At 36.9% G+C, this 18848-nt stretch overlaps 1 protein-coding gene across 1 annotated transcript; it reads left to right on the top strand.

Moving 5' to 3' along the window:
- The first annotated feature begins 6541 nt into the window (after window positions 1–6541).
- Window positions 6542–8943, top strand: LOC148999299 (WRKY transcription factor 28-like). Its single transcript, XM_089141287.1, has 3 exons — window positions 6542–7163; window positions 7638–7781; window positions 8124–8943. Exons 1-3 carry the CDS (start codon window positions 6688–6690, stop codon window positions 8497–8499), a joined length of 996 nt encoding a protein of 331 aa, XP_088997413.1. The 5' UTR covers window positions 6542–6687; the 3' UTR covers window positions 8500–8943.
- Window positions 8944–18848: the final 9905 nt, after the last annotated feature.

The raw sequence follows: 18848 nt of genomic DNA, 5'->3' as shown, positions 1-18848 counted from the left end.
ATTAGTACGGCTAATGGGGAAGAACTTTTTAAGGAACTCCTATTGCATTTTTGCCCATGTGGAAATTTTGACATGTCCAATAAATGAAGCCAATGCTTAGCTTTATCTTTAGGGGAGAATAGGAAAAGAAGTAACCTTAAAGCATCGACTGAGAGGTTTTAAATTTTAACCGTGGAGGACGCTTCTAAAAAATCATCTAAGTGCTATAAGGCTCTTCATTGTCAAGTCAATACAAAGATGGTAGCATTTGAATCACACTAGATTTGATCTCATATTGAACCGCCTCTATGTTAGGCAATTTAATACAAGAAACTGAAGTATATGTTGTAGGAATGAAATGCTCACTTATAGGCCTCATTGGAGGCTCATTGTTTACCATGATTCTTTGCCTTCTAAGGGTGGCCAAGCTTTGTTCCAACTCTAAGTTAAGCGGGGTCAACTCAAGATTTAGGGATCGGCAACCATGCATACACACACAAAAAAAAAAAAAAAAGCTAAATAAATAAGTTAAAAGAAAATAACTACAGCAAAGGAGAGGGTTTAGGACATACCTGAAGCGCAATCCACGTGATCTTCCCAACAGGAATTATACTTTCGGGATTGGAGGGATAGGGAATTTTAAAAATTAACCTAAACAACCCAATGTAATACAAGTATTACAATTGAAATGTCCTAAATACAATTATATCTAAGAAATAAAAGATAACAACCTAAACTAATTATCAAATCGCTACTGTTGCAGTTACCAACAAAACAAAAGAAAAAGAGATTAGTTAATAACCAAAGAAAAACAAAAGAAAAAGAGATTAGTTAATAACCAAAGAAAAACAAAAGAAAAAGAGATTAGTTAAATAACCAAAGAAAAAATTAAAATTTAAAAACACTAAAATTACTCCAAAAATTATGTCTAATTGACAAAAATCAATTCTAGCAACCGTGCTTTGGTTCTCCGGCGACGGCACCAAAATTTGATTGTGTTGCTAACCAATCACCAATAAAATCTTATACTAATCTAGGTAGCAAAAAGTACGAGGCTAAACTATGGGGAACTCAAAGGCTAAGTTACTAAGATTGAATTTAACAAAACCTAATTTAAATTAAATCTATTAATCAATGCAAGAACTTTAACTATGAATGCGTGAAGATCCTTGGGATTTCGAATCCCCAATGCTTTTCACTAACCGATATAACTCTACAGGCTTCAAAATAAAGGATGGTCTTTCCTAGATATGCCCTATCTTCGCAAGACTATCGTTCTTTGCCGAAGCTTGGAACGCTTAGTTTGCTTAGATATAGAACATCTTTGGTCAGACTCAAACACAATCAACTAGAAGATATAGAACAATCAAATTAATAAAAAAAAAACAATGGTTCGTCTACATCCCAAAGAAAAGGAACTAGCTACTCATTATAACAAATATCATAAAACAAATAAAGATGAAATTTAGAGAGAAAGAGAGATGTGGTCTTCTTCTTGAGCAATGAGAGAGATGATTTCCAAGATCCATGTTCGCCGTCTTCTCCTCTTCTCTGTGGCTAGCTTCTCTTTTATGTATCCCACACACAATGAATTGGTCCTCTTTACCCATCAATGCGACCTTTATTCGTTCATATTTTGGAAAAACTCAAAAGTATAAAGTTGTAGGTATTTTCGTTATCTTTCCATAGCATCATGAATTGCTGCAATCCGAGTTCATACGAGAAAGATATGCCCAAAATACTCAAGGTGGGTCTGTTTACACGATTTTCAAATCTTATTACCAATTTTGTTCCTCAGACCTCCAACTGTTTCCAATTTGGCTAAGATTCATGCTCTCTTTGCATTAATTCAGTTGATCTCACTATTCATGATTTCTTGGGAAGCAAGATTGATTCCCATGATTTATTTTAATTAAAATCCTCTAATATGTTTGCCAACTTTGCTCCATGTTTTCTGTTATAATCAAAATCACCTTATCCCAGAAAAAGACACAAATTATTCAATTAACCCTCTTTTAAGTATGGGAAATTAAATCAAATAAATATTGATAAATGCATGCTAATCAAAAAGGGATCCTCTCTAATAACCATTGGCAAAGGAATGTGTCCCCAACCTCTATCCACACATCTCCCACATCGCAGCATAGGGAACTTGTTGAGACAAGGCAAAGATTGCAATAGATTACTACAATAGGCTTGTTTATGCTAAAGAAGGGTAATTTGGTAAATTTTTTAAAATTTTCATTTTCGGTGAAAACAGCGATTCGAACATGCTAGTACATGCATAATAGTTGGTTTGTCATGCTAAGAGGGTTTGATTGGAGAAAATCCCTCAAAACCCTTGAATTTTGAAAAAATCCAGCAAAGGGGAAAAAGTGTGAAAACCCGCTTTTGGGTGAAGTTTTGAGATTTTTTAAATTTTGGAATTTGGTCGAACGAAGTGTGTGTGCATCTCACCCATATTGAAGCAAGAGGGGTTTTTGTGAGATTAATGGTGAAAATGTGAGTGAAGTGTGTGGAATCTAAGTGTTGAAGCATGGCATTGAGTGGAAAACACTTGGAGCACGTTAGAAAATGTTCCTAGACATGATTCTAACCTAGAACAGCAAGCATTTCATGGATTTAAAAAAAATCAAGATGAGGGCTATGCCATTTGAGAGTTTGAATATCACTTACCTTGTGTTGATGATCAAAGAGTGGAAGGAAATGGTTGTTGTTGCCTCTTGAGAGCCTTGGAACCTTTGGATGACATTAAGAATCCTTTCTCCAGAGCCCTAACTCGAAGTTGGAAAAGTTAGAAATGCAAATGAATGAGCCAAGTGGGCCCATTAAGCTGATTTTTCGCATAGAAGACCTTTGGTAGATCCCATCGACCAAAGGGTCCATCAACCAAAGAGACCTTGAATTCTAGGTTTTGGCCATTTTAAGTAAAACTTGATTCTGATGACTTGTTTGGATTTTTAATGGCCTATGCTACTATGACAAGTGTGTTTTGCATGTTAAGAACATGAGTTTGATTTTTGATGAATTTTCTTGGATTTTTGATTTCTTGTTGGATTAGCAGGATGGTTGATACAAGGAATTGTGGTGCATCTTCTGCTGATGCTAATGACCAAGTACCTCAGTATGGTCAAACTGTTGGAAATCTACCTGATGCTCCCCCAATTTCAAACCTGCAAGATATTGCTAATATCATGGGGAACATCATGCAACAGTAGAGTGTTCAGTTTAATCAAATGATGACTGGAATTATGGCTATGCACAATGAGACTCTTGTTGCTGTCCAAGTGAACCCTAACCCGACCATTGTGACAAATGTTGAAAGGTATGCGGGTACTCCTCATACCAGGCTGATGGAAAGTTTTCTAAAACTGCAAGTGCCAAGTTTCACTGGTATGACAAAAGATACTCTGTTCCCTAATAAATGGCTAAGGGAATTAGAGAAAGCAGAAATTTGCAGTGCCCTGAAGCATAAAAGGTTTTGTTCGTCGAGTAGAAGCTTCAGCAAGAAGCAAATGCATGGTGTAATGCGACCCATCCTAGTTTAGAAGCTTTGCATGCTGATGGCATTTCTTGGGAAATATTCAAGGAAGATTTTTGTAAGAACTATTTCCCTTAATCGTGAAGGATGCAAAAGAGTCGGAGTTCATGGCTATTATGAAAGGACCCCTTTCTGTGCCTGGAGTGTCAACGAAGTTCGAGGAACTGTTTTTCTTTGCTCTTGAGTCTTTGAAAGCAACTCGAGCTAAGGCGTAGAAGTTCTTCAAAGGACTAAGACCCTCAATCAAGACTTATCTGACTATCTTGCCAATTTGGAGTTATACCCAGATCATTTAGAATTCAAAGAAGGTTGAAGAGTATGAGAATGAGCATTTTCGTCTCCAAAGATCCTGCCAGAATAGGAACCCTAGCTTTGTGGAAAGGACTGATAGGAAATTTGTTAGGCCTACTCCATATCCTACCCCAACATTTCGGTCTAGGAATGTGGGACAAAGTTTTGGGAATGCTTAGACTAGACACCAGAGTCAGAATGGTGTGAACAAATCAGCTGGGAATGTTCAAGTCTCCAAGCTAGTCTATGCTAACCCTAGGCCTGTGAACTAGAAGCCATCAATGGCAGTGCCTACTTCTTCTATGTCTAAGGATCCTATCTGTTTCCTTTACAAGCAGACTGGACATTTTGCCTGCACTTGCCCTCGATGGAATGCTCAGCCGGTAGCAAATGTGGCTAAGACTGCACCACCCCGTCTATAGGAAAAGTTTTCAATATTACTAGATCTAAGTAGGACATGAGTCATGATGTTGTGACAGGTACGCTCCTTGTTGCTTCAATACCTGCCTTTGTACTATCTGATACTGGTGCATCCCATTCATTCATATCATCTGCATTTGTAAGAGATACTTCTGTGAAGAAGTACCACTAATGAAGTCCCAATGGCCTTTAATAACTCCAAGCTTGACTCTAATGAGCTTGCATGACAACTTTGGAATGTCCTTCAAAGTTGGATGGAGTTGGAGGGTAAGTGATCAATACTAGTTCACCAATTTGAGGGCTTTGAGAGTTGTGAGGTAGTAACTGCTCAATGGACAATGTTGGAACTCTCAAATGGGGGTGGTTGGGATTATAAAGAAGGCATTCAATTTGCTTGGCCCAACCTCCCAAAGGATAGAAAATTTCAATGAAATTTTAGTCCAGACGGATGACCATCTGATAAAACGGAGTTCCGGCATAAGCAGATCAGACGGAAGACCGTTTGGTTAGACAGTCATCCGTTTGAAGCACAGGGTCTCAATTAAGTTGGGACTTGGACTTTGGTTGGGTTTTTGGTCTTTTTGGTCAACCTTAAGCCTTATACGCTTTCCTAATATATCCTAGGTTAGTCTAGTGACATGATATGGATATAATTAATATGATCACATGTGAGTATATGTTAATGTGTCATAAGTCCCTAAATTATCTACGTCTTGAACTTGACTTGATCTTCGCATCTTCTTGTGCTTTGAACTTGATACTCATCTTAACTTTGATTCTTTGTCCAAGATTGCATGATCTTGACTTAGGTTTGTGCATCCGGTGAACTTGGTTCAATGAGTTGGAATCGATCCACTTGTTTTAGTAATGAGCTGGACAATTACAACTTAATGTAGACATTAGTAATTTGTGTTTGTTATTATCAAACTAATGGAGGTTGATGTGGCAATGCTGACATGACATTTCCCAACACTTAAAATAGCTTTGATATTTATTTATTTATTTCAGTTGTATACATTAGGTTTAGTATTACTTCTGCACACTCATTATTTGACATCACTTCCGCACTGTAATATTGGTTTCGAGACCCTTCTGAGATTCTTACTTTTGATTTTATTATTTAATTATATTAATACATTGATTTATTCTTGTTCATGATCAAACATTGATTTATTATTGTCTGAGACTTGATCTTTGGGGCTGTGGATTACACCTTGGGGTATTCGGATAATTGTGTACTGGCTGGGGGATGTGACAAAATGTGTAGGATCCACTAGAGGTAAAAATTTGTGCATATAAGGCTTATCAAGAATTCTAGAATGGTAAAGCCTAGAAGCCAATTGTGAGCCCGTCAAGGTGCAACAAGCCAAAAGGCCCAACACGCAGCTGAGGACTATCTAGAAGATGAACTGAAGTGGTCCACACCTCCAAGAGATACGCCAACTCGGTTGCGGCTCGGCTATGAATGACAAAAAAGATAAAATGGGGATGGGTTAATTATTAGGGATCATATGGGCAAGATTGTCACAGTAGTTTTGGAGCTGTAAGAGTTCCATTCAATTCTGGTTGGGGAAGCACTTGCACTAAGATCTGCAATGTTGTATACGTTATTGGAGTGTTTTTGGAAAGTTATGTTTCAAACAGATTATAGAACAATAGACCATCTCGTGTTAGGCACTATAGTGCCCCCACCACCTCTAGGTCGAGCTCATTATTTTCTCTTTTGTTCCTAGGCAGGTCAACCATATAGCAGACCATCTAGGCTAGAGAGCCTAGGTGGTTGTGTGCACAATTGTTTGATCCCTTTCCATTGCCTGGCTTGTAGATCTTGTCTCGGTCTTGTTGCGGGAATAAAATTCATCTTTACCAAAAAATTAAAAGAAAAAAGAAAACCTAAGAAAATATAGGATCTCCTATAAGCAGTAAGCACCTGTATTTAAAATAATAAAATAATGAAATAATAAATAAAAAAATGCAAAGTAAAGTTTGTCCTATATCACAATAAGCATTGGAAATTCGAATTTAACGAAAGCGTGTGCTGACGTTGTATTCAGATCAGCACGGTATGTACGTGGCATTCGTATGGGATGGTGTCTCACGTGCCAATACTCTGGTCGGCTACGGTCAAATGCCGGTGCCCTTCTTAAACACGTGTTATCCAAAGCGTCGAAGACCACTATAAAGTTTGAAACATTGACCATCACTAGAAAGGGAAATGCATACCGGCTATTACCGGTGTCTCTCGCTGACCCTTTTTCATCTCCTCCTCCTTTAGGACTTTTAGGCTCTAAAGTCTCATGCATAAGAAGAGCGGCTAGAGCTTGAAAACCCAAAGTCCTCTTCCATGAACCTCAAGGACACAAAGTCCCCTTCTTCCTTGAAAACCCAAAACAAAAAAGCTTCCTCTTCTTTCTTCCTCTAGCGCTTCTTTGTGTCTCTTCTCCTCCAAGTTTTCCATGTCTGATGAGGCTAGAGATCTCTTCCACCATGAACCATTTCGCCGAGATGATGATAGATCAGGTTTCCAATTTTCTCAGCCTCACCAGAATCATTATCCATCCATGTATTACAACCAGAGTTTTCAAGGGGTTTTAGAGAGTTCGTCTCAAGATCTGCATGGGTCTGATCCTCCTCCTTTCATGTCCTTTACTGACTGCTTACATGGATCAGTGGATGATTACAATTCACTTGCAAGAACTTTCGAGTTTTCGTGTTCTTCGCCGGATGTTTTTGGTTCAGATAATACTAGTGCTCTGCGGTTGGGTGGTCAGAGAGATTCAATGGTGACTGGTGACATTTCAGCTACTGCTAACTCATCAGTATCTTCATCTTCGAGTGAGGCAGCAGGTGAAGAAGACTCGAGCAAAAGCAAGAAAGATCAGCAGCCCAAAGGAAGTGAAGATGGGAAAGGGTCAGAAAAGTCTAAGAAAGTGTAGGTTTCCAGTTCCGTAGATTTGTGATAAAGGAGCTTATGCCTTTTTAATTACTAGAACTTCCTTTCGTCTTCCCTTTTTCCTTTCTTTGATAGATTAGATCCCTAAAATTAACCTTTTAAGGTGTTCTTTTCTTTTTTTCCAATCAACCTTTTAGGGTTTTCTCAAGCTAATGTGAACCATTGGAACTATTATTACTCCTTTTCTTCTTTCCTTCTGACAACGTTGGCTGTTATGTAACATAGGAACCTGTAAAAATATTTTTATTTCTTCCTGATCACCAGCTTTCCTTTACATATATGTTGATTCCTACTGCAAATCAGTTGCTAGAAATGAAAGTGAATCTAATATGAAAGAGTGCTGTCTTAATGAAGCATGCCTGAAAGAACCTTAATTACATTTATGTTCAAATCTATTCTGGATTTAAACACTTCTTCTAATGTTGTGTAGTTCATTGTTGTTTGAATCAACAGAAACAAACCCAAGAAGAAAGGAGAGAAGAGGCAAAGGCAACCTCGATTTGCTTTCATGACGAAAAGCGAGGTTGATCATCTAGAAGATGGATTCAGATGGAGAAAATATGGACAGAAGGCAGTCAAAAACAGTCCTTTTCCAAGGTTTGCTTATCTAACCTAATCAAATTTCCACATATACAGATAAGAATTCAAGGGTGGGAAAAATACCCTTGAAAATTTAGTAGTTTATGAATGGCATGTTTGAATACCTTATGTTCTTCTTTTTCCGGGCATCTAATCACTAAAGGTGAGTCACTAATCAAAGTGAGTGTTCTATTAATTTATGGGCTCATGGGCAAATATTGATTGAGTTCAGATTTTGAATTTTATCACTTCTCTTCATTTTCTAATACTTTCTATTGCTAAACCCTAGCAAAATTTTGTTAAAACAATTCTGGAAACTGAATATTTTCTTCCTGAAAACCATTTTAATTGTTATTGTAGGAGCTATTATAGATGCACAAGCCAGAAGTGCGGGGTGAAGAAACGCGTCGAGAGATCATTTCAGGATCCAACAATTGTGATTACAACATATGAAGGCCAACACATACATCCAAGCCCAGCAACACTTAGAGGGAATGCAGCTGCAGGACTATTTGCACATCCCATGTTAACAACACGACAAACCAGACCAGTTTTTTCCCAAGACCATCTGATGCAAATTCCTACCACAAATAATCAAGGTGAAACAATCTCCATGTACCCACAAAACCTAACTACTACTACTACTACTACTACTACTCAGCAGCTGCACTTTCCTGACTATGGCCTTCTACAAGACATAGTTCCTTCTTTCATCCAAAAACAAGAACAACCATGAAATCTCTACTTTACCTGCAGCTCTTATCCTACTTGACACTGTTTATGTGATGAGCTTTCTATCCTGAACCTATACATGTATGGTTTTCTTCTTGATCTTACAAAACCTGTTTTCACTTATGTAAAAAGGTGAATCGGATCATACCTTTCTCTGCTTAAAACTTTTGTTTGTTAGTTTACCTTTCCTTCTTTTGTTTGTTTCTCTACTATCTTGATTAAGCACAACATGCTTTTACTAAAAATGTACTTTTGATTTGTTGAAGTAAACAGAATAGGCAGGTTTAGGACTTTATGGCTAGAAGACAAACTATGACCTTATCAAGAATGAAGTTATCTGGAGGAGAGGAATCTATATTACTGTATAATGTGAGTCTCACCAGACTCACCAAGGCCTTCTAGTAGTGTTTCTTTATCTACATGGTTATGTTGCAGCAGATGTTCAAACACAGATTGAATAAGGAATTTTAGGGTTTAATTTAAGTTCTTGCCATAGTTGACTGTCAAATACCTTAACTTTATCAAATATGCAGCTTAAACAACGTGCTATCTAGTGATCCCAAACCTCATCACATCAATTGATGTGAATACCAGTATAAAGAGTAATAAAGAACACATAATTCAAAAACCTTTGGTTTGTAGTCCAATATTTACACTTTGTCATCATCAAGTTCTGAAGCTAATTGGTTGTCAGTTTTAAGGTGGGAATGGGGCTGAGGTGGTGCTAGGCGCAACACAAGGCGTAGTTGCTGAAGCCTCACCGTTCACACTGTTCCAAACTAACAAGATCTAGAGAGAGAGAGAGAGAGAGAGAGAGAGAGAGAGAGAGAGAGAGAGTGAGTTTCCTGGAAAAGAGTAGGAACGCGAGCAATAGACAGAACTGTCGCTTTGCTGCTAAAAACGCGTCTTACAGTCACATTTATACGGCGGTTCTCACCATCAGCTAATCCATAATGCTTCAAGTTGAAGCCCAACTAGTTTGCCGGCAAGTGTGTTCACACCAAAAAGACGCAAGAAGTGACAAAGAGGCAAAAAGCTATAGTTGGCGACAAGCCGTCAAACAGAGCTTTCTAGTTGAATAATGGGAGAGAAAGGAAAAAGTTTGAATAAAAATGTACAAAGGCGGAATGCACCGCCGGTGTGCACTAGCCCGCTGTACACTTTTTTTCTTTTTTGGAATAGAGGCGTCGTAATATTATATTAATAGATAAAAAGAGAAATTACATACGGTAATAGATATGGCCACACCAGCATGTGTGAACAATGTCACTTTTACAATTTGACAACTTGGTTACATTCATAGATATCTCGCCAACTCCTTGGACATGGGTCGCCAAGAAGTCTGCAACCCCATTAACTTCACGTAGATTGTTGACAAAGGTGCAATTGATAAAATTTCCCTGTAAATCTCAAATGGTTTCTAGAAGATCGCGAACGCACTAGAGAGTCACGTCTGGAATTTTAACTAGTACTCATTATCTCTTTCTCTCTTTTCACGTCCCTAGCAAATTGTTTCAATGCTGCTGTCCAGTCTATGCTTCAGATCAAAAGTTGTAGTTGAGACGAAATCTCAATTTCTTTTTTTACTCCATTTAGCGTAATTTATTTTTTCTTGATAAATTTTAATTGCAAAATGAGAAGTTTTGATCTAGACAATAAACTACACAATGTTGTGCAATAACTCAAGGGAAAACTCCTCCCTTGAAATGACCCCCCTTTCTGTCTGCGTGATTATCTCCATCACCTCTATGTCTATGTGGGTAAAAAGAAGAATCCAATAATAATATTATAATAGAATTCACTATATATAAACCACGTGGCAGATCCCAGTAATTCCAACATTATCAACATGATTCCTCTCAAGATACCTTTCTTTGTCTCATACCTTTCTAAATTCCAAATGTGTGATTAATAATACAAATGCATGGTTACTGCAATTCAATAATATCTCATTCAAAGATAGACGATCTGTAAGGCATAAAAAAAATTCATCAGTATTTCAAAACTAACCAAACCAGATTCCTAAGGATCAACAAGCATGCTTCCTCTCTTTGGACGCATTTCTTTGAGGGTCCTATCGTTCTATCATCTTGCGTATGTGATTAATAATACAAATGGAAAATGCAATTTGATGATTTCCCATTAAAAGAGAGCACATTAGCCTATCTTTTTCTAAAATGGGTTTAATGTTAGGCAAGTATCATCAATATATATATTAAATTAACCTAGCTAGAATCCTGATGATCAACAATAATGCTTCCTCTTTTAAGGGAACTTTTCTCGTGTCTTGCTTTTATATTGTTCATTTGATGAACCACACAATGGTGAATACAATTTGATTATATCTCATTAAATGAGAACAAATTAGCCGTATCTTTATCTAAAGCAAGTCTGATCATAGGTCCCAAAGAAGCAATAATTTATTAATGTTTAACCTAACTAGATTCTTGTCTTCCAATTTGCTTCTTAAGTTGATAGCATGTTATGTGTCTAATGGAGCCCATTCTTAGTAAAAGTGTACTAAGGTCAATTCGTATGAAATTGGTTAAGTCCATTCATTTAATTTTAGAGCTTTAGATATATTATTCAAATATTTAATATTTAGTATTAGAGATAGCACCACATCATAAATTCGAATCTCAAAAAGTACAACCTAGAATAGAGTGAAAGTTACCTCAAAAAAAAAAAATACTCCCTTCTCTGCAAAAGAAAAAAAAATCTTAGTGAGTAAATTCAGATAAATTTAGTTAAATGGATCTAGAAATTGAGTTAAGTTATCTACAAGCATATAGCAATTATTGTTGTGATTGATGTATCTAGGTAAATCTGTCATTCATGAAACATATAGTTGGATGATTGAAAGGAAGAATGATAGATTCACAAGTGATAAGAGTTTATAATGGCACGTCATTCATCTAAAGGCAATTTTAAACAATTTTGAGCCATGAAAGCTAGGTGATCAATGGACCCCAGCATGGTTCGATTGAACTAAAATATCTAGTTCTAATCATAGTAAATCATCGTCCAATCCATTGGACCGTCATAATTGATTACAAACTTTTTGGGCTAGAAGTGCTCTAAACAATTTCAATGTTTTTTTCTCTTCCATTTGTACCTCTTATGTGTCTATATACACTCTCTTAGATTTATAAATTATTATGTTGTTTTTTCTATTACATTTATATCCACTATGTTTGAAATTTATATATATATATATATATATATATATATATATTTAATTTTATCTGTTTACTTAGAAACATCCATTGTATTTTAAATTTTTCATATTTAATTTTTTACCCTCAAACCTATTTTCACTTTAAAGACAACAACAACTGAATTTTCAAGTATTTTTTCGATTTTTCCTTTTGTATTTATAAGAAAATTGAGCTAAGAACATCTATGTCTCTATCTATTTTAAGCTAATTGAATTAAGCAAAGGGAACATTTGTAACAGAAAAAAATTCAAAGGTGTAAAATATAATAGTTTTCAAACCTAAGAAATATATGTGTAATTAGCTCTTCTTATATATTATTTTTTAATTAAAACAGGAACAATAGTAACCGCTAAGACAGTTTTTTGAGAACTCGCAAGATATCTCTATTCCCTAGCACCTGTCATATCGGTGGAGCTCATATTTTGTAGACAACTGGACTCTCAATCCCTACTTCTTCAGCTTATACGATAGTATACTGGTATATGAGATAAAGTGAGCCCGTGGTGTAGATCATTAGTCTTACTGTACTAGTTTCATACAAATACTCTCAATCAAAATAAAATTTGAAATGGAAACAAGTTATGTGGAATTTTTTCAAGTAATGGTTCTCTATCAAACCCAATTAGCACCCTTCTCTTAGACATTTTTTTTTTTGGGTCGACCATAGTGATTCGGTAGCATTATGTTAGGGAGTGGGAATTATTACAAATACCACAAGGATAGTTGAGCCCATAACTTCTTCACTAAGAAGTGTCAGTCACTATTGACGATGCAACTCCTCGATGGTCCCCCATCCTAAGTTTAGAACATTCTCAATTAGGATCACCAACACCACCAGGTCCCGTAACAACATCAATCATGGGACTGAGTAATTCAGATTTGTATCGCCTTAAAGCAACAAAGCTAATGATCAAGAAGCACCATAACTCCCAAACTTTGTATGGATTTATGATTGGAAGGAGAATAAGTCACAAATTGAGAGTAGGGTTTTCTATTTACAATTATTCTTATCTGTTTGAAATATTAACTCGCTTATATCATCACTTGACTGAGTTTTTGCTAACAGCAGAATGTATCATTGATATTTTATATCATCACTTGACTGAGTTTTTGCTAACAGCAGAATGTATCATTGATATTTTTTCTCCCCATAGGAGGTTTAATAATTGATAAATTAGATAACACATGGGTGACATTAATTTTAGGGGCTTAATCAAGTTTGTTTGGATCTTAATAGTTTACATGCAGCCCTCCACAAGTATGTTTGTGAGTAGGCTAGCAGGAAGAGATTCCTTCTTATGTAATTTTTCTCTTTTATTATATATATACGTTAGTTTCCCAAAGAAAAATTAAAGAAGATGAAATGATAAAAACAAGGCGGTATGTTTTCTTTAGAGGACGAAATATACATTATACATCCAACCTTAACTGTTATCACAGAAGTGAGGAGGTAATAGTAGTTTTATAAAAAATAGGGTTTGACTTGAGCAAAAGAAAACAAACCTTGGTCCTTAATATGATGAGAATGGTCTACCATTTCTCCATCTTTGTAATTAATGTATTCAATTTATGGTCATGTTATCAATTACTCTTAAAAAACATAAAAGAATGGTTGAGTGGTAAGGATCCATACTTCTCAGTGGAGAGGTTATGGGTAAGATCATTGTGGACGACTGTTCATTTCCAGTATTAAAAAAGCACTAATACCAAAAAAATAAAAAATAAACTGAAAAAATCAAGGCAATGCGTTTGCTTCAAGTAGTAAAAGATCAACGCTTTCACATAGAAGGTCAAATTTTGAATCCCTTGGGACTAGGGCTTGCTTCAGATAGTAAAAGACCAACACTTTCACATAGTAGGTCGATTTCGATTCCCCTTGTGGCTAGGGGCGAAGCCCCGCTTATATTAATTATATAAAGCTCCCCTAAGGATGTAGTCGAGGTGTGTGAAAGTTGGCCCAGATGAGCCTGAGATAAAAATAAAAAATAAAAATGCGATTTCTTCCTCCTTATAAAACTATGCTAACAAACATTTTTCATGGCTTGGGCTAAAGCAACACAAACTAATGGTTTGGCACATGTTTCACACCCTTTGCCTTAAAAAATGGAAACATGGGTCACACATTAAAATTCTCACATCAAATATATTATTCTCAGACTTTCCTTAGCATTCAGTGTGTTTTGCGTGATCACAGACTTTGAGTTAAGATCCATGCAAACCTGATGCACTTGGACAATAATCCATTAACCCAAAGAATTTCACGTTGACCTCCTTGGGCCTCTATGGGCCTTTTCTGTTCCTTGTTCAGTGAATCGTGGTCTTTTACTAAAGAAAGGAAAATATGCACATGCATGCCTTCCCTAAGGTTTCATGCATCGAAATAGTTGACATCTGAATACTATGAAAATTCAGATTTTATGTCATTAATTGCTTTTTGTGACTTTTCTCTAGGATCATTGTGGTTCATCGATTTGAAATGTGGAAAAGAACGTGAAATCCAAGAATACAATAAGGAAAATCAAGAAAAAAATATAGAGGCAAATCCTGTGTCTAGATAATGTTGTAATCAAGTCAAACTAATATGTGCTTTTGAATCCTTTTTCCAGCATACATTGTCTAACACATGCATTTTTGGGGATATTCAAATTGAATTAAAATACTAAACTTTGGATATGATATTGGAAGCAAAAAAATTGCCCGTCTTCTCTTCTACAGTGCAACATTAATAGTGAGAGAACAACAATTAGAGAAGAAGCACGGGTAATTTTCATTTGGACCCCATAAAGTTTAAAAAAAGTCACTTTTAATAAGAAAAAAAGGTAATACTTTGCATTTTTTTTAATAAGAAAAGAAAAGGATTACATAACAAAGTGTAAATTAAAACCTCCTGAAAAACTACATATCAAGTCTCTTAACCAAAACCAAATTTAATATTTGCATCACATCTACCAAAACAAAATCTTGATTTTTGCATCACAATGCCACTACGAGTATTGCATTGTCCACCGTCACCAACTCCTCGTAGGCTGCAACCAAACAACCATCAACAAGATCACATTGCAGACACCTTCCCTAATAATGTACCTTCTTCAAAATCAACCTATTGTTGGGCATGCCTTCAACCTCGACCTCGTCAGCTGGAAGCACCACGACTTCCTCTCATTTTGAATGAGCTGCCCCTGAGCATGCAAGAGCAACCTCAAAAGACCCGACCATGTCCGTTTATTTGGGTCGATTGTTTTATAGATTGTCCACCAACTCATGATCATCATCAACCACTAGGGATGGCCTAGCTTCCACACATACCCCATCCCCCGAATTAACATTCTGGAATTTAAATCCTTCATATTGGAAGCCCACTTCATTTTTGAGTCCCACACATCTCCCATCCACCAAATTATCGTTTTAAATTTCAAATATTTCATCTTGAGAATCGATTACATTTACAACTTTCACACGTATCCCATCCACAAAATTATCTTTTTGAATTTCAAATACTTCACGTTGAGAGTCCACTCATTCCAACACCCTCACATCCCTCATTCACAAAATTTTCAATTTGACTTTCAAAGCCTTTAAATTGAGGGTCTACTACATTTTCATTTGAGATCCCCAAACGACTCAAAAGTGGGCCCAAAGCACCTTATCTTCATCCATCGAACTTTTAAATTCAAAATTTTAACATTTTAAACTCACCTCTTGATCTAACTCTCCATCACGAGTCTGGGTTCCATTCGACGACTTATGAGCTAGAAAATATTAAGAAATTATAGGAGTTTCAACCAATTAAGACTCTGTCGTAGCAAGAGTTCCCTCCAAACACAACCCCCCCTTGTTAATTGAACCTTCTTCACATCACTATCTTCCAATGAAATTTTAAATTCAAATTCACCTCTTAATCAAACGCTCCATCATGCACCAACGTCTCATTTAAATGCTTCTGAACTAGAAAAGACTGAGAAATTATAGGATTTTCAATTGATTGGGACTCTATTGTAGTAAGAGTCCCCTCTGAACCCAACTCCCCCTTGTTGCTCGAACCTTGCTCACCATTCACAGTTTGACACCACCATCTTCCACCACCACCCCTGGCAATGCCACCACTTTCTCCCTTGCTACTTAAGTAATATAGCCTCCTTTTTAGCCTTATACCCAAAGCATTTACAGTACATGCACTTCCGATCCCTCTCCTCATATACAACTTTCTAGAAAAAAACTGAAGACTTTGGATCTACGAGGTTCACATCACTCCACCTAAACCTCCTCCAGTCTCTTGCATCCAATTCAAGTTCAACAAGGACATGAGCAAAATTGTCAAAGAAACCCTGGTTGGTCCTCCGATGGAAAGCTATGGATCTATCCACTGTCTTTGCAATGGACAACAACACCTTTTCATGTCAGTACTCCATATTGTAGTTCTAGAAAATGAACAGAGACCAGCTTAATAGATGGTTAAGACTTTTCCACATTAAAATTTTGCCACCACCATTTAAACCAAATAGTTTGTGATCCCACCTTTAAAGTGCAACGCCTCCAAACAAAAATCATTCACCTTCATTTCCAAACTAGAAAATAACAAATCTCTTACTAATAGAATGAAGAATTACAAGAGTAGAAATCTTCCCTCCTTTTCGAACTTCCTTCCTCACTCATCCATCATGATTTTTCGAAAATCAAATCTTCCAATTAAAGCATATTTGAACAAATTGCATTGCTCCTAATACGCAAATTGAGGAATTACAATTCTTCAAAATTTCCCTGCATGAACCGGCTTAGGGAGATAGTCCAAAGAGATCATGCCCCCTCCCCCTGTCACATCCTCCCAGCCGGTACCCTATCTGGCATACCCGAGAGTGTGATCCACAGCCCGAAGATCAGGTATCGAGTAATCAACCTCCCACACAAACAATAACATAATCATGAACAAGAACAATAAAAGTGCGGAAGATAAACCATAGATCCAATAAGGAAAAAATGAATCATATATAAATCAGAGTGTCAACATCAGATAAGTAAAGTGAGGCAAAATCCCACTCTACAACCAGCGGAAAAGTAGTTCTAAAAGAGAATAAGCAAGACAAAATCTAATCCCAGTAGCAAGTACAATGGGTAACTAAATTGTTCTCAACTTTATAGACAACATCCCTATAAGTATAAATCTCATAAACGGCACAAGGGCGCTTCCACTCAATGGTCGGACTAAGCATCGTACGGAGCATAACCACTCGCGGGATCTTCGTTGTAATTGTTGTAACTGCAATCACCTTCCCGGAGATATGCCTCTTCGCCTTGCGCTTCTTCATGGGACCGTCATAATATCGGACTGCAGAATAGTCTAACAAACATTGTACAATAAAGGAATGAGTTTCAAAGAAACTCGAGAGGCGTTAAATCCATAATAACATAAATGGCGGGATTTCGAATGTACATAAATGCAATATGATATGAGACAAGCAATGAATGAATGAATCTAACTCTATATATGCTGGTCTCTATTGGCAGACATGCTTTAAGTCATGGCACCGTACTTCTTTAGGAAGGTCTCAATCACTCATCATCAGTTGGTAATGGGTCCGGCATCCCTCGGGACATTCCATGGCTGGGGGTTAAGTCACCACTCTCTCACATCACCATTGGTCTAAGTACCGGCGCATGTCGTGGTAAGCCTAGCCAAATGCAAGTCTTCTACTTAGTTACATCAAGTCGATCCGGATACGTCCATTCCTCGTCCCCGACGATCCTTTCCGGTATCCTTCACACTAGAGTCCTCATAGTCCCTGACTACGGACTCATCAACCCTATTGGTTATCCACATATGGTAAACGGGAAGCTCTCACGTCCCCTCACGGGTTGGTTACCGGTCTTGAGCGCCCGTGAGCCCAAGTCTAACCATATGCAACCCTACCAATAAATGGCCCCCACAATGTGATTCCTGTCCTCTCACGGGTTGGTTACCGGTCTTGAGCGCCCATGAATCCCCATTGCTACCACGGGTCGTTCGGTATCAATACCCCTCCGATTAGGGTCTGACATAACAGGACATCCTAGCCAAACACTACTAGACAATCCTAGATATGTCATCCAACAGTTTAGGAAGGTGTCCATAGGGCATCTCCGAAACATCCCATAATATTCTCGTAGTAGTCCAAGGCGTATGTCAAAGGACACCTCTCCTTTCCAAACCATACTTAAGCATACACATGCATCAAATCATATCATCACATATATGGTAACTTCATATATGGAAAGAAATCAATAATTACAATCACTTTGTATATACTTGGTAAGTAAATCATACATGAGTCAATTCAATATAATTAAGTAATGCTACTGATATCAAGACAGTACCACAGTAATATATCATTGTAAGAATCTAATTAAGGAAACAAATCAATGATATTCAAATATAGAAACTAGATTCATGCTATCTATGTTGTTAAAGAAGTAACCATCCTTACCTTTTATAACTCGCAAAGGAATCCTATGAAATCAAGTAAGATCTTGGCAAACTTGAGAAGAAGGTCCTAAACAAGTGTATACAACATATTAGGAAAGATCCCTAGCAGAAAAGATACCAAAACATCCAACACGGACCAATTCGAGTTGCTTCTACTCATTGGTCGAGTGGATTGGTCGATCGGTCCAGTCCGACCAATCAGTCGACCAATGCATAGGCGTAAAAAAACAGAGTTTTAAGATATAAAATCCAATTTGGTGGTTCAAAGGGTACTAATCAAGGGGTAAACTACATCAGTAGTATCCTAACATAAAGGGGACCTCAAAACACTAATCCAATCAAGCCATCAAGATCTAAATTAGGAAACAAAAAGTTACCATAATTAGATCAACCATGGATCTTGAAGAATTCAAGATAGAAATCAAAGACAAGAACAATAGGAGAATGGATCATTGCTTCGGTAAATGTATCATGAAAAGCATACTTAGATCTTCAAGGAAATAGGCTTAAAAGCATAAATCTAAATAAGGAAACAAAACCTACCATATATGTAACTATCATGATTCATGAAGAAAACATGGTATGGTAGAAGAGGAACAACTAGAGATTGATAGATCATGGATCATGCAAAGAAAACACAGCAATTGACTACTAACATGATCAATGTAGAAGATCCAA

Source organism: Hakea prostrata, unplaced genomic scaffold, assembly GCF_041222555.1.
Source record: "Hakea prostrata isolate BN-2017 unplaced genomic scaffold, UWA_Hpros_2 contig_16, whole genome shotgun sequence".
In the NCBI taxonomy this organism is placed as follows: domain Eukaryota; kingdom Viridiplantae; phylum Streptophyta; class Magnoliopsida; order Proteales; family Proteaceae; genus Hakea; species Hakea prostrata.
Note: the sequence above shows the minus strand (reverse complement) of the source record. Positions and strands in the feature narration are given on the sequence as shown.